The sequence below is a fragment of the Panicum virgatum genome, chromosome 9N, assembly GCF_016808335.1.
Source record: "Panicum virgatum strain AP13 chromosome 9N, P.virgatum_v5, whole genome shotgun sequence".
NCBI classification, from domain to species: Eukaryota; Viridiplantae; Streptophyta; class Magnoliopsida; order Poales; family Poaceae; genus Panicum; species Panicum virgatum.
Window position 1 is genome coordinate 888,681 of NC_053153.1, and position 14,457 is coordinate 903,137.

At 51.0% G+C, this 14,457-nt stretch overlaps 4 protein-coding genes across 4 annotated transcripts; 1 reads left to right on the top strand and 3 right to left on the bottom strand.

Annotated features, from left to right (window-relative positions):
- The first annotated feature begins 1,171 nt into the window (after window positions 1-1,171).
- Window positions 1,172-1,865, top strand: LOC120693095 (vegetative cell wall protein gp1-like). Its single transcript, XM_039976498.1, has 2 exons — window positions 1,172-1,578; window positions 1,643-1,865. The coding sequence occupies exons 1-2, from the start codon at window positions 1,172-1,174 to the stop codon at window positions 1,863-1,865; spliced, it is 630 nt and encodes a 209-aa protein (XP_039832432.1).
- A 412-nt stretch (window positions 1,866-2,277) lies between these two features.
- On the bottom strand, window positions 2,278-4,595 carry LOC120687442 (basic transcription factor 3-like). Its single transcript, XM_039969442.1, has 6 exons — window positions 4,446-4,595; window positions 4,184-4,251; window positions 3,942-4,090; window positions 3,771-3,827; window positions 3,103-3,141; window positions 2,278-2,770 (listed from the first exon to the last, which is right to left on the bottom strand). The coding sequence occupies exons 1-6, from the start codon at window positions 4,578-4,580 to the stop codon at window positions 2,607-2,609; spliced, it is 612 nt and encodes a 203-aa protein (XP_039825376.1). The 5' UTR covers window positions 4,581-4,595; the 3' UTR covers window positions 2,278-2,606.
- Window positions 4,596-4,993: 398 nt separating this feature from the next.
- On the bottom strand, window positions 4,994-5,763 carry LOC120687453 (basic blue protein-like). Its single transcript, XM_039969452.1, has one exon. It carries the CDS (start codon window positions 5,614-5,616, stop codon window positions 5,221-5,223), a length of 396 nt encoding a protein of 131 aa, XP_039825386.1. The 5' UTR covers window positions 5,617-5,763; the 3' UTR covers window positions 4,994-5,220.
- An 847-nt stretch (window positions 5,764-6,610) lies between these two features.
- On the bottom strand, window positions 6,611-11,192 carry LOC120687378 (putative zinc transporter At3g08650). Its single transcript, XM_039969352.1, has 6 exons — window positions 10,865-11,192; window positions 10,026-10,609; window positions 9,091-9,375; window positions 7,897-8,025; window positions 7,708-7,805; window positions 6,611-7,627 (listed from the first exon to the last, which is right to left on the bottom strand). The coding sequence occupies exons 2-6, from the start codon at window positions 10,431-10,433 to the stop codon at window positions 6,814-6,816; spliced, it is 1,734 nt and encodes a 577-aa protein (XP_039825286.1). The 5' UTR covers window positions 10,434-10,609; window positions 10,865-11,192; the 3' UTR covers window positions 6,611-6,813.
- Between the last annotated feature and the right edge of the window lie 3,265 nt (window positions 11,193-14,457).

Here is a 14,457-nt window from a genome sequence, read left to right on the forward strand (position 1 = left end):
TACATCAACCCTGCTACGTCTACGGAGGCAATAATGGGATCGAAAGGTTCTGGTCAGTTTATCTAATTAATTCCGTGTTAAGATTGATTAGTGATCATGATTAGACTAAACTAAAATCCTATTTATGGTTAATTAGTTCTAACAACCTGCTGTATCAGCCAGCGTGTCTACGGCGGCCGGCGGCGACGAGGACGCCGAGAAGAGGAAGAGCCCACTGCGGCTGCAGGAGTGGTTCGCCGAGCAGTAGGCCCGCACATGGCCTCCGCGGTGCTGCCTCGAGCTGCCCTGCCCCGACGCGGCGCCCTCCGCGGGATGGTGGACCGGTTCGCCACGCGCGCCGGCGCTTGCGTACGCCGGGCCGCACCGCCCGTGGCTCGGCGCCTGGCTGCGGCTGCGCCATCGAGGACAGAGCGGTGGCCGGCCGGTGGGTTGCGCTGCGGCGCCGCGGTGAGCGCGCGACGCGGACTGGGCGAATCAAATATTTACACAAAACCCCCTGACTCGGATCGCGACTCTTAATCTCGATCCGATTATTTACACAAAAACCCCTCAGTATTTTCAGAAACCACCCTGATTCTGAAATAGACCGTGGTGTGCGTCTGGCAGCCGGCGCAGAGATGGCGACGGTGAGCTCCACCGGCGGAGAGCTCGACACGGTGGAATGGGGCGGTCGCCAATTCGTCTGGTAAATTTTGTTCTTCCGTTTCCATGAAAAAATTTGTTCTTTCGATGACAATATCCCCAATCCTGGGGCTGCTACGCGCCTCACGGACGCCAGCCGCCGGAGCAGGAGACGGAGATGGAGGAAGGTGGCCCTGGGCCGTTCCTGCACCACCAGGAACGTGGCGGCGGGGCGAGGTGGAGGAGAAGGAAGCCTCGAGGCCGTGGCGGCGGGCCCGGCGTATGCTCTTGGTTTCAAAGGGGAGCGCGTGGAACTGATGAAGCAAGCGGCAAGCCGCTCTTGGTTGGTTCTCTCCATCCACAATCACTGAACCACCCCACCCGCCGATCCATCGGTGATCGGTCTCGTTGTCTATCCATCGGCGGCCGCTTTCCGAATTCTCATCTCATACGAGACGACACCACTCGATCCCCTACCCTATCCCCGTCGTCCATCAATCCCACCCAAAAACCCTAGCAGGCGGCGGCGCACAAGTAGATCGGAGAGCAAATGCCGCCGCCGCAGTTCCCCTCCGATCGCGCCAGGCCCAGGCCAGGCGAGAGCTCCGTCCCCGCCGTCAAGAGGGCGCCGCCAGCTTCCGTCTCCGCCGCCGCCGCCGCCGCCTCGGCCAAGATCGCGCGCCCGGCGTCCGCGCCCGACCTCACCGCGCTCTCCGCTGCAAGGCCGCGCCCGCCGCCCTCCGCCAAGGTCGTCGCGTCGCCGTCGGACAGGAAACCGGTCCGCCCGATGCCGCCGCCGCAGCAGCAGCACCGCGGCCTCGCTCCCCACGCCGCCCGGCCGCGCCCGCCCTCGACGCCGGCCAAGAATACTGGCGCGCCGCAGCCGCGCGGCCCGCCCACGTCGTCCGTCCCGCGCCGCCCGGCGCCGCACGACGGCGGCCCCGCGAAGCCGGCGTCGTTCATGGCGCCCCGCGCGGCGGCTGGCCCCCGGGACCGCCGTCTACGTGCGCACCGCCTTCAGGCCCCGGAACATCAACTGCCGCATCTTGCTCTGGCTCCCGGCGCGGGTCGTCTCCGCCTCCGACGCCTACCACCTCACCATCAAGTACGCCGCCGACCTCAACGACATGTTCGCCGGCAAGATCGTCAGCAAGCCCGTCGACCACATCCGCGTCGCGCCACACCGCGCCGCCGCCAGGGCCGACCAAAGAAAGCCGGAGACAAAACAACACGCCTTGTCGTGACGACGATGAGGCGCACGGGATCCCAACCAGCTGCCCTCCATCCATGGTCGCGGCGCAGAGCTGCATGACCTGAGATCGAGTGATCGACGATGATCAGGGTTGGATTCCCTCCCTGTGCATGTTTCGTTGATCTCGTTCTGATTTTTCGCCGTGCCGAAACTAGCACCAGATCATGTAATCTTTGAGTAGAGATTTATGTGGCACTTGTTTTGCTCGTGAGTGCGGCATATGCGCGTGGCTTTTCTGTTCTAATCTCCATGTATCTTCTTGTTTTGGTTATACATTGCAGAACAGTTCCGACTCTTGTATTCCAGCAAAGCGGTATGATGATCAATGCACCATTGGACAAATCAAAGTGGAATGTTGCAACAGCGAGAAACGAGAGCTTGAAGAGGTGAAATCTGAAAACCTCTAAACACAGTTGCAGAATAACTGCAGAGGGTTTACACCACCATATAGACCACACAAACATTATAAAGTGGTGATCCAGTAATATCAGCTGCAATGCTGCTAATGTATGTTGTCAACCAACCACAAATGTAATCATCAAAACCAGCAAAATGGATTCCATGGCATCTCAACATGCATAACTTCAGGTAAAAGCTTGGAGAAACTAAAAGTTTCAGACTGCGAATACAAAGAGTGGCTGGCCTAAGTGGGGGGAGGAAAAGAGTGCCATCACAAGAAAACCATGACCTCATTGCAGCGGTCGAGTAACATTTCACTATTTGGATTCTATGATCAGGCTTTTGCCTCCTGGGCTACTTCCTCAAAAGTCTCTCCAGGAACAAGCTCTGGAACATCATCATCATTATCTTCCTTGGCCTGTGCTGCGGCACCAGCAGCAGCCACCTGCTTCTGCATCTCTTCAGCAATCCTCTTCAGGTGCTCCATGTTGTCAGGACCTGGAACAACGAAATGAATAAGGCTTTAGTTTCTCTTTCATAGATTTTTCTAACCTGGCTGAGCTACTGTTTATTTCCTTCTTAAGACTTCTATTTTCAAACTACGAAGTGGTGGCACAACAGGTACTCAACAATACGTGCTAGCCCGAAAGCTAACAGACAACAAACAGAAAGTACGACACGACAAAACTGGAAATAAAGCAGCGCAACAACAAATATTGCTGACATGCCCAAAGAACAAAGTTCGGTAGTCCAATTCGGTTACAAGTTATTTACGTTACAAGAAAAGCAATTTATTGGATATATACATCGAGGTACAAAGTGTAACGTACCCAACTGGTTGATGATCCCAGGCAGAACATCTTGTAGCTCTGTCAAGTTACACAGTAAGTCAGCAACATAGAATTGTACAAGAATGCTACAAAAATAACTGTACTTCTATGGCAAAATTGTGTTTTTTTCTACATAGCATAGCAGATGAAACATAAGGCAATTGTTTCAAACCATCCTTAAACACTTTAAGTACTTTTTAAAACCCAACCTAACCACGAGCAGAGCTATTTATGTAATATCACGCTTGTAAGAACTCGGTTGCTTCTTCTTTCTTAAATGACATAGCAGTGCTCCGGCAAACCTTTCAAAAAAAAAAGTGCTTGTGAACCAAACAAAAGCTAGTGCTAAAATTACAGAGATTCTCACAAGTGCTTGATTACTTAGATGGGATTACTCCTGATCACTTCTGATGGTGAGGGGAAAATAAAATAGTTGGTCCAATTGTATTCAGATTAATCAACTGTGGATGCATTCAGGTGTAAAAGCTAAAATGGATTTTGGATTCTCAAACTACTAATAAGGCAACTAATATGATGCAACATAAACCAGCTGTTTCATTTGCGATCCATCGCAAAGCTAGAACGTCCACTTCATCTCAAAAGATTGTATGGCTCTGAGGGTGATTAAATGACAGGACAGTCAAATTTAACAGAGGGATGAGTATTACTTTTCGTCTGTGGGGATCCACTGACCACCCATGTGTTTGCAGCGATGGAAGCTTGCACTGCAAGAGGGGAGAAGAAAACAACAGACACAAACGAGTCAGTGACACTTGCATTCCCCATTTGAACAACATGTCGCAGGCACCAGCAGCTTCAAAAGAGAAGGACTGGCAAACCTTTGGGATTCAAGAACTGGATGACGAGGTCGTCCTTGAAGATGTTGACCTCCTCGATTGCAGGAATGGTATTGACCCCTACTCTCTTGAGCGTGCTCTGCAGCCTCTTGTCGTCCGTGGTGGCCGTCTTGTGGACAGCCTTCTTCTTCCTGAACAAAAGCTCAAGTTTTTCTGGTCAACGCATTCGCCGCTGATGACCAACACATGAGCCAAGCCGTGTGAGCCAGTCAAGAGACGGTTACCTGCGCACGGTGCCCTTCCCGCCGGTGCGGACGGCGCCGGCCATCTTCATGAGCCTCTCCTTGTTCATCTGCGCAAGCAACCAATGAGTCCAACGCCACAAGAGGCACGGATCTATCGCGAGGGTGAATCGGTCCTACTACGCCCGGCAATCGGGGTGGACTGGACTGATCTAAATTCTAAACCGTTCACGAGCGAGAACCATGGCAATTGCCGATTTGATACGATGACGTCGGAGTGAGGAATGGAAGAAAAAAGACTGACCTTGGCGGTGGAGGGCGGCGCGGGAGCAGGGAGGGGGACGGAGGAGTGTGGATGGGAGGAGGAGGCGGCGGCGGCGGCGCAAGATGGGCTCAGGTTTTGGGGGAGGATGATTATAGGGTTTGCAATTTTCCACATAAGTCCCTGGGTTTTCTATGTTTTATGTATGTGGGCGAATGGAGGTTCCGCTGGGCCGGCCCACTCGAGGCCTCTGGGCTCATTTCGATGCAAAAGCCTCGGGAGAAAAGATTCAGTGATGGGTTCATTTCAGTGGGCTGGACGAAGAACTGAAAACTCACTCCGTACGTTATTATAAACAGCAGTTAACTTGAATATAAACCTCCCTCTTGATCTCCACCAGCACCACTATCTTCATTTCTCTTGTTTTACATAAGTTAATACGTTTTTTTTATGATATTGTATTAAGCACAATCATGATGGATGTTGTTACTGATCAGCAAATTAAATACACTGCTGCACACTGTTAAAGGCGAAATTAAACACAACAATACATGTGCACATTGTATATCCGTTTTTAAGCAGAGTTGTTGTTAAGCAGAATCATGATGTATATATGTGTTTATTCATTCATATATCGATATGAAACTCGCACCGATCACAATCCACACACACCACTGCAACTGACAATAATCGATCATCAAGCACGACTCTGAACCAACAACCTTTTATGCATGCAGTAGCACTCCTATATATGTGGTAATAATAACAAAAGCAGATTCACATAAGGCACACTCAAAGAGAATCATGGTCATGGTCGTCATGCGGCGTTGACGGCGATCTTCATGCCGGACTGGCAGTGGCCGGGGATGCTGCAGATGAAGTAGTTGGTGCCGCGGGCGAGGGTGACGCGGTCGTTGCCGGAGCTGTAGAACTTGGCGCCCCGGGGAGCGCTGCAGCCCTTGTACCCGGCCGCGCTCACCGCCGCCACGTTGTGCGCCGACGAGTCGTACTTGAACACCAGGACGTCGCCGGCCTTGAAGCGCTTGCCGTTGGTCCAGCTGTTGGAGTTGAAGCTCCAGCCGCCGCGGTCGCCGACGGTGAACACCGCCGACTCGGCGACCTGGGCCTCGTGGAGGAGCACGCAGAGGACAAGCGCCGCCGCAAGGACCACCACACCACCGCTGCCTCTTCTTCCTCCCTGATGAGCCGCCATTGCTAGCTACTAGCTGCTGATTAATTTGCTCTCCCCTGCACCACTAGCTGCTGCTTACCTACTACTCACCTCGGAGCGAGTGGACTGGTTGTTGGCAATGGCCGACGGGGGGGCCTCTCGTTTTATAGGCAGACCGGGCAGCAGGCTCCATGGAAGAAGTAGTGGAGGCGTGAAGGTAAGTAGGCCCCGCTGCGCCGGGGAGGGGGAATGCAATGCAAAAGGAAGGGGAGAGTGAAGAAGAGGGTTCGGCCAACGACCCACAACAATGGAGGCGCCCCATTACTTTTGGACCGACGACGACACCACCGGTGGATTGGATTGGATTGGAAGGAGATGAAATGAGGAGCTGACCGACCAACAAGACACGTTTAATTTGAAGGCCCGGCCCGACGACGACGTCAAGCAAGTGTGGAAAAACGTAAAAGCTAACACGCACCAAAGCAGAATGATCGATGCAGAGTGTTCCTGCACTCTAACTTTCTATCTATACAAATACAATCTCAACCTAACACACCTACAAATTAAAGAAACAGCTTCTTTGTTACACTGTTTACTACCGTAGCACCTCTGATTGCTACTGCACATCGGCGTGCGATTACGAGACATCATATACATGTATAGAACCAAGTGGCTTAATAATTGTACTGTGTTCACATGCATCCAGTAGGAGCAGAACAAAGCAACAAGTTGCCTTGACGTCAAAGCTCTGATTGTGTTTGGCTGTGTACGTCCATGGAAGTAGAGGCCGGATTGGTAATCTTTTTTCTAAAAAAAATATAATGGTTGTGCCCAAGACTAGACGGAAAAACACCATGTCAGGTCGCGGTCCACTGGAACATTCTTCAATCTCCACCACTACTACATTTCCAGCAGGTCGTATGCCACACTCCGACGCACAAAACTCTTTGTTGCTGGGTCGCTAGCTGCTCCCAACAGCAAGTCAGCACTCTACCAACACCAGCCTTAAACGAAGAGACTTGTTTTCAACTCCGGCTCACAAAATCAATGTTGTTCCAGCTTTAATATTTCCACCAGGTTGGAAAAACTTTTACAGCCTTGGTTTCACCGCAAATCAATCATACAAGATGCCTCCGCTCCTCACTGCAATATAACTAGCCTCTTCCATTCCTTGTATAGTCAGAAGTCATTACACTGGTGTTACATGTGTTTTACACAGCAGCCCCCGTACAACACCGGTTATGTGACCGCTTCTGGAGCTGAGTTGCAGTAAGGAGTGTGCAAGCAAATGAACCTATTCGACATCAAGCACACGGAGGCAAAGGCGATGCCAATCAGCAAACCCACGATGCTCTTCCGCATGTCCAACCGCAAGGACCGCCTGAAAACACGGCCAAAGCTGGGGATCAGAGCCCCACACGCGATCACCATCCAGTGGTCGAGCCCATCGTAGTCGATCCTCGCAAGGATCGCGCTGATGGCGGCACTAGGTCCTGCAACCCCGGTCAGAACAGCCGCTGCCAGGGCACCGCGCCAGCTATCTGTGGCACCAAAAACACAGCTTGCGACAGCCGCACCTCGTGGCAGACCATGGAGGGAGGCTGGAAGAACCATATAACGGCCAAGGCCATAAGCCTTGCGAGCCGCGACACCAAGTACAAGTCCTTCCGTGTATGCATGAATGAATACGGCACCGCATGAAAGGAGTGATTGCACTGTGAGGACACTAAGAGAGAAGCCGGAGGATGATGTAATGACATTGACGGAGGATTTCTTGCGATTAACCACCCTAAGGATGCTTGATGTGGCAACATGGTAGACAAGGGAACCACCAATGAGGAGAAAGAGTGTGGTAAAGAGACCCATTTTTGAGGACATGAGAAGCTGTACAGGTCTCCATGCTGCAAGACGGAAAGCAATGCCTGATGCCACACCAGTAAGTAGAGGGTGTGGCATGCTGAAGGCAAGAGAGAATGTGACAAGTATAATTCCTCCGATAAGTGGACCCAGTCCAAATACAAGTGATACCAAGAAACCTGATGCATCCTCCAGGCTGCAAGTTAAATCCATATCGTCAGCTGAGAGTTAACTTTTACCCACCTAAGACCACGAAAATGTTAATAGCAAACTTACTTGTTGCCATCAGTAAATCCCAGAAGCACAGTACTTAATGTTTCCATGAAAGCAACAGCAAGTGTTCCAGCAGAAGCAACTTGTGATGGAGTCGCTTCCTACACATAACAAGGGAAATGTCAAAACTGCTTTCTCAGCACATATATCAGCAGCTTCAGTCCTTCACAGTAAAGTGAATAGGAAATTCACCTTAAAAGCATCAGGAAGAACCTCTGCTATAACAATCCATATCATGCATCCCGCAGCAAAACCAGTACAAAAGGGGAGCACCTTCTGGAACGCATCGGCACAAAGGAAAGCAGGAACAGCAACAATTGGCTGGATTTACAATTGAAAACAGATCAACATCAGAGCAAAAGCAAATAATGTTTGCTACTAGAAGTGTGTGTTAAAACTGAATTAGACAGCGGTTGCACATAAAAGTGATGAATAATGTTGTGTTCAAGACATAATACTGAAAGAAAGCTAAACTTGGCCATGTTTCAGAAAGTAAAAGAAAGAGACAGTTGTGGCTCTCACTGGCCTCGGAATGACAACAGTAACTAGCTCCTGCTAGCCACCAATAATAATATAGAACAAAATAAGTAAAGAGATACTAATGTTTCATGATTGCTAATATTATATAATACAGAGATTACTAATACTACATAGAGATCTATAGTAAAAGTTTCTTAGTACTAACACTTATCTCACACAATTCTACTGTTACTTATCAGTTCGTCAGCTTGGAAAACTCTTACGAGTTGTACATATAGTCAGCAAATTAATACACAACAGTTTCTATGAAACCAGCAGGATCGATAGCATATTGTAGGATGCGAGTATAATGCAAACAACCAGGTTTGGAGCATAAAATGTATCATGTGTGGCCTTTAAGTATTTTGTATCTGTAACAATATTCAATCAGCATCCAAAGTTCCAAACAAAGGTGCATGTAGGGTTCCCAATGGATAAAATATTGGTCTAGTTGTTCCACCAATCCTTGCCCATGCCCCATGGCCTAGATATGTTTTTCTTAGGAGCTCAAGACCTTGCTTTTTACCAATTCACTATCATGTACGTGTTAACAGTTACCTATGTTGCCAATACCAAATCATATTAGCGCTGATTCATGTGACTCGCACTATGATTCAGTTTTGCTCTTTAATTTGAATAGCTAAAGAAGTCCATAAACACAGACAGACAAATATGGGGGGGGGGGGGGGGGGGGGGAGCAAAATAGCTAGTTCAGTCAGTGCACAAGACAATACCATTCTGTTGCTTACAGTTGCAAAACAAGTCAAGATAACTAAAAAGTTAGCATATTTTTCATTACCCATTCAATAATAAAGACAATAAATGTATAGGAATGTTTAATATTTCATTTCATCAAAGAAATGTCACCTGTGGTAAAGATGTTATGATACTCCATATCATTGCCTTTTGGGGGGACACACCCCTAGATGACAGTACCATGCTTACAGCCAAGCCTTCTGGTATGTTGTGCACTGCTATAGCTATAGTAACTAGAAGACCCTGAGAAAATCCTTTGGAGCCAGCAAAGGATACCCCCACACCAGAGCCTTCCCCAAAAGAATGGAGAGTCATTATTCCAACAACAAGGATAACTTTACTTGCATCTGCACCTTTAATATCCAGCATGCTTACTTCTCCATATTGCTCAAGCAACTGTACACAAGGAAATGGTATAAGAAAATATTATTGAAGATAAGTATAACAAGAACAATGAAAAGGGGGTTATCTTGATTGTTCTGAAAACAAAACTATCAATTGAACTCGATATGATGTCGTATACACTCTGCAAGCAAGTGAAAAGTGGAATGCAGACTGATCTAACTCAGTCATGCATTGATGTTTAACTTTTACAGTTGGCCTACACAATATTCTTATCAGCAAAAAAATGAGGGTAAGCTCGAGTATTGCACGTCATTCAATTGTATGGACCAACAGCTATTGACTCTGGCAACCACAATTTTTTGGGTCCAAGACTACTATAAGTAGATAAGTACATGTATAACTGCTAGGCACTGTTATGTTGACAAACGAAGCCTTTCAGACATCAAATGAAGCTTTAGTTTAGCTATAAGGTAACATATTTTGAGCATTGGCCTTTTCGTAAAATCTAAGCTACCTAGTGCATAGCAACCTTAAGTTCTGTTCCTGCATTGAGAAGTACATCATGAATGGGTATGTACCATACAAATGAAGCTAATATTGCATAAGTTTGTACAACAACAACAACAAATAGCTCATTCAAATCTGAAGCTATTGAAACGTGGCATCGATCTGAAAGATGAAGAGCAGGAATAGTCAAGTACCTTCTTGCAGAGCCAAATAAATACTCCTCCACTCAAAATTCCAAAAACAACCCAGCTCCCACTGCCATACACCTGCCCTTCCTGCACAAGGTCAAAGCTTGCAGCCAGCATCACCCCAGCCGCCATCCCATTGCAGAGGCCCGCCCACTGAGCTTCCAGCTCCATGAAAAAGAAGGGCACCGCTCCCAGCCCAGTTGCCGCGGCCATGACGAGCGTAGACCATGCGACCGTTGACACGGACACCCTCCCCACCCTACCGCCATCCTGCCTCCCCGCGCCATCCAGCTTCCTGTGGGGCGCCTCCTGCACTAACCGCGCATTGCCGGGCTCGGTCTCGGCGACAGCCGACACGTCCCGGACCAGGACGAAGAGCAGGCACACTAGGATTGCCCCAGCTCTTGTGTCCATGGTTATTCAGCGCGCCGGGTTATTCCCCACACCCCCTGACTTCACTTGCCAGGGTAGCGTGGGCGGGAGGCCTGCGGCTCAGAGAAGCAACTACTCCAACATGTCGTCGTTATCTTGTTGAACGGCGCAACGGAATGATCACAGCTTTCGCGTGGGACTGGGAAGATGATCCAACCCTGCCGCAAAGAGAAGGCGGCACGAATTGAGCGGCGCAAGCAAGCACAGGGATTCAGACATTCAGTTGAGACCCCATCCCAGCAGTTTATCATAGTGGATGGACATAAAAGTTGGCATTGCTGCCCCCAACACGCAGCAAAGGACACGAATACGCAACAGACAGACTGAATGAAGCAGAAAGATTTGGATCTAACTGCTGGTTATATATAATCTCGTTCCTCTCATCGAAGAAAGCCAAGCCAGGGGGCCCTTACCAGCAGCAGCAGCAGGAGGAGGAGGAGGAGGGGAGGAATCGACCCCCCGGCCGGGTCGGGATGGATCTGCGCCTCCCGCGCGGGCACAAGGGACGACGAGGGCGCCGATGGAAGAATGGGAGGCTTCGGAGGCGTGACCAGGCGACGAGAGTCCCTTCCCCTCGGGGGGCGGATTTAGGCGGGGGATGGGGCCGGCCGGCCGGCGGCGCACGCGGATTTGGGAAACCGGCGACCCCGGGGGGCGAGGGGGCACTCGGGAGGAGGACCAGCAGCAGATGCGCCGCGCACGTGCCGTGCGGCCTCCGGTTCCCGCGGGACGCGGTTCGGTGGGCCGGGCCCCTAGAGATCGAGCTGGAAATCTATCGTGGCGTGGCGTTGGGGCTATGCGGACCGCAACGAACCAAACCGTACGCTGCGGATGGACGGCGACACGTACAACTGGATGAAAACGGTCGGAAGTCGGAATCCGTATCACAGTACAGTATGGAAAATGGTGACGGTCGGTACATGATCTTTCTGTATTTATATAATTAACAAAATTAAATACGACGAAAAATAACTGTAAAATTAATTCTAAATGATAGTTTTTATATGTTTTAAAAAAATGAAAATGATCGGAATCAGTATTATAATAATATGAACAACGGTATCGATCGTTACCAGAATTTCACGTCCCTCTTTCACCCTAACAGCATGCTGCGAACGCAGATTCCTAAGGGTTAGACGCGTTATTAAAAGCTAGTGGCCAGCAGTCCGAGAAGAATTAGAGCGGTCCACCAAAATTTTAATCCCCTTCTGAACAGCGCCAGTCGCGCGCGCTGCACCGACCAGACTCTGCTGCGGATAGTTTTACAAAGGGAAGGTTGGACTGCAAAGCTAAGATAACCTATGTTGTATAACCATTTGCTTGTAAGAAATGAGGTAGCGATAGATCAATCCATCAATAAAACTGACGGGGGAGTAAACTCAGGACCCCTAACGGGCCCGACTTGTGTGAGGCAAGGCCCAGCGGACTTAATGGGCCAAGGACGGGACGGCCCGCTAACCCGCGCGGGGAGCAGCCTTCGCCACTAAGCCAGCGGATCAAGGAGCCCGACCTCCCGGAACACGTGGCGACCCCCCGACCTAAAGCCTCGGGTCAGAGCCAAGCCGTTGGCCCGAGGCGTGCGCTCCAAGGGCGGCGCGCCTCCTGACAGGCGTGTCGGCCAAGACAGGCTCCGTGCAAGCCCCAAGGCACCAACCCTGCTTATCTTGCAGCAAGGGCCAAGCCAGCAGGACTCCCTGACAAGGGGACAGTGCCGCTCGCGCGGGCCCCTTGACACAACGGGAGGGGGCGTCCGCAGACGCTGCCTCCCCTCGCCGTAATGATGGCTGCTTCTGTGCACCGCCTCATTACGCCTGCGACCGTGACCGGACGCCCCCGGCCAGGCCTCGGTAAGACGCCCCTCACCAGGCGCGCCGTTTGGTGACAGAGCTACGTAAGATAGCCTCGCAGGTAAGGAACCCGGGCTTCGGCGGACAAGACCGGAGGAGACCCCCGAGCGACCGTCCGAGTGGTCGCGCCGCCCCGATTGAGCCAGGATGGGACAGCGCCGGGGGAACACGTCGCTCAAGGAGATCGCCAGGATCATCCCTTGCACCAGAAGATCGCCAGGATCAAGCTCATCCACTCCCGACCGATCGAGTGGGCCCCGACGACTGACAAGGACGAATTGCACCCCAACGGTGCCAAGACACAATGCTAGATATCTATAAATGCCAAGACACAACCACAGACGCTTCATTTCCCCCCGCTCGGGGCCGCCTCCCATTGGTGGTTCGTGCAGCGATCGTGCCCCGAGTGGCACGGCGATTGCCGGGCGTGTTGGCGTCGTTCCATCGGCGTCTTCATGAGTGAGTTTAGTTGGGAGAGGGCTCTTGGTGTGCCTCGCTCTGGCCGGCCCACTGACTACTGGGGCCGTTTGTGCCCGCGTTCGCCTATAAATAGGGGAGTTGTGGATACATGGTTCCGCACAAGTGAACAAATCATGGAGTTCCATTCGCTAGTTTTCTTCCTCACACCCCACACCCGTCCTCCAAATAAGAGTGGTCATGGCTTGTTTTTCTGGTGCTAGAAGAATACTTGCGAACGGCGGGGGATCTTCCTCACGCATGAACTCGCCGGCGAGTTCATGCCGTCGACCGCTGCACGGCGTCGAGAAGTCCGAGGGCCTGCAGCTGGAGTAGGCAAGCCAGGCCACTAGTCTGCCTGCTCCCTTGCCAGCAGGCGAGGGGGGCTCCCAGCCTCTCGTGGCCTCTTTGGACTCCTCTCGGCGCCGGCCCGGAGACTTGGTGGTGGTGTGACACTTCCCTGCCGCCGGGATCACCCTTCTGCTCTGCGTCCTTCTTGCGGTTGCAGCTCCCCCGAGATCTCGGGTGAGCAGTTCATGCGTCGTCGACGTGGAGCCGCAGATCCACTGCCTCATTTTCCAACTACGGTTGGAAGGCTGCACAGCTCAATAATGTGCGTCGTGGCAACGGGGGACTGTGAAGGATTCTTGTCTCGCCAGGCAGGGTGGTCTTGCCACCATGGAGGGTGTTGGCGCTCCTTAAGTATCCATTTTATCCCCTGTTTAACTTTGATAATGGCATGAATTTAATATCAGAATCACTAACCATCCTAACCTCGGCCCAATTATTGGTCGTTTTTGTGTTTGCACATATATTTTGGAGGTACCTCGTTTTTGCAGGTTTTTGACCAATTTTGGAGCATGAAATGGCGAGGCCCACGATCACGCGATGACACGAAGAATGACGAAGGCCAAAGCCCGAACAAAGGATCGAAGGTCATGATGATTAAAGGCCCATTCATGCACATCCACCCTCCAATGAAGCCAAAAAGACAAAGCCCACAAGATAAGATCGAGATACTTCGGGGCTAAGCAAAGCAAAGAGATATTTAAGGAAGGATTTTCCATCCTATCCTTCTCCTCGAAGAAATCTCGAAGATAACGACGTCTAAAGGGGTGCAATCGTGAAAGACATAAATTCTAGAAGACTCCAGGAGACTTGGGGAGAAAGTTGAGCACCAGCCGGCGAAGGAAAGACCCAGGCCGGCCGGCCTAGGCTCATTGGGCCGGCCGACCCAGCCTGTTTTTAGGTCGGTTCGACCTCCCCTTTGACCGAGGGTTCCCTGAGGCTATTTAAAGACCCCTCCCCAAGCTTCACGGAGAGATCAATTCGGGAGACGATTTCAAGGAGCAGAGAAGATAGAGGGACACCTCTCGGAGAGCCGAGGGTCGTGCTAGTTGTCTAGGGTTTGCCCTAGCCGACGTGGGAACCTTGCAAGGAAGACCACGTCGGAGTTCTGGAGCTAGGATCATCAAGATCAAGGTAGGGCGGTTGTGATCTTGTGATGTACAATCATTCATGGTGAAATTATTTGTGTTTCCGAATGTTTAGCGACCATGTTCTCCTCTTTCGATTTCGTTCTTTTCTTTGGGTTCGCTTCATCCTAGATCTATTATCGAGATAGATCACTTAGCATGATCTTGTAGTCATGGTGGCTAGAGGTTCATGGCGGAACTACCAAAGGGGGTTCGACTTGCTTCAGG

Coding starts and splice junctions, on each gene's coding strand:
- LOC120693095 (XM_039976498.1), top strand. CDS start 1,172: ATGCCGCCGCCGCAGTTCCCCTCCGATCGCGCCAGGCCCAGGCCAGGC. Junction 1,579..1,642: donor GGCCCCGCGAAGCCGGCGTC/GTTCATGGCGCC, acceptor CACCGCCTTCAG/GCCCCGGAACATCAACTGCC.
- LOC120687453 (XM_039969452.1), bottom strand. CDS start 5,616: ATGGCGGCTCATCAGGGAGGAAGAAGAGGCAGCGGTGGTGTGGTGGTC.
- LOC120687378 (XM_039969352.1), bottom strand. CDS start 10,433: ATGGACACAAGAGCTGGGGCAATCCTAGTGTGCCTGCTCTTCGTCCTG. Junction 9,376..10,025: donor TTATTTGGCTCTGCAAGAAG/GTACTTGACTAT, acceptor CCTTGTGTACAG/TTGCTTGAGCAATATGGAGA. Junction 8,026..9,090: donor TCATAACATCTTTACCACAG/GTGACATTTCTT, acceptor TTGTAAATCCAG/CCAATTGTTGCTGTTCCTGC.
- LOC120687442 (XM_039969442.1), bottom strand. CDS start 4,580: ATGTGGAAAATTGCAAACCCTATAATCATCCTCCCCCAAAACCTGAGC. Junction 3,828..3,941: donor CCAGTTCTTGAATCCCAAAG/GTTTGCCAGTCC, acceptor CCCCTCTTGCAG/TGCAAGCTTCCATCGCTGCA. Junction 3,142..3,770: donor TGGATCCCCACAGACGAAAA/GTAATACTCATC, acceptor GTAACTTGACAG/AGCTACAAGATGTTCTGCCT.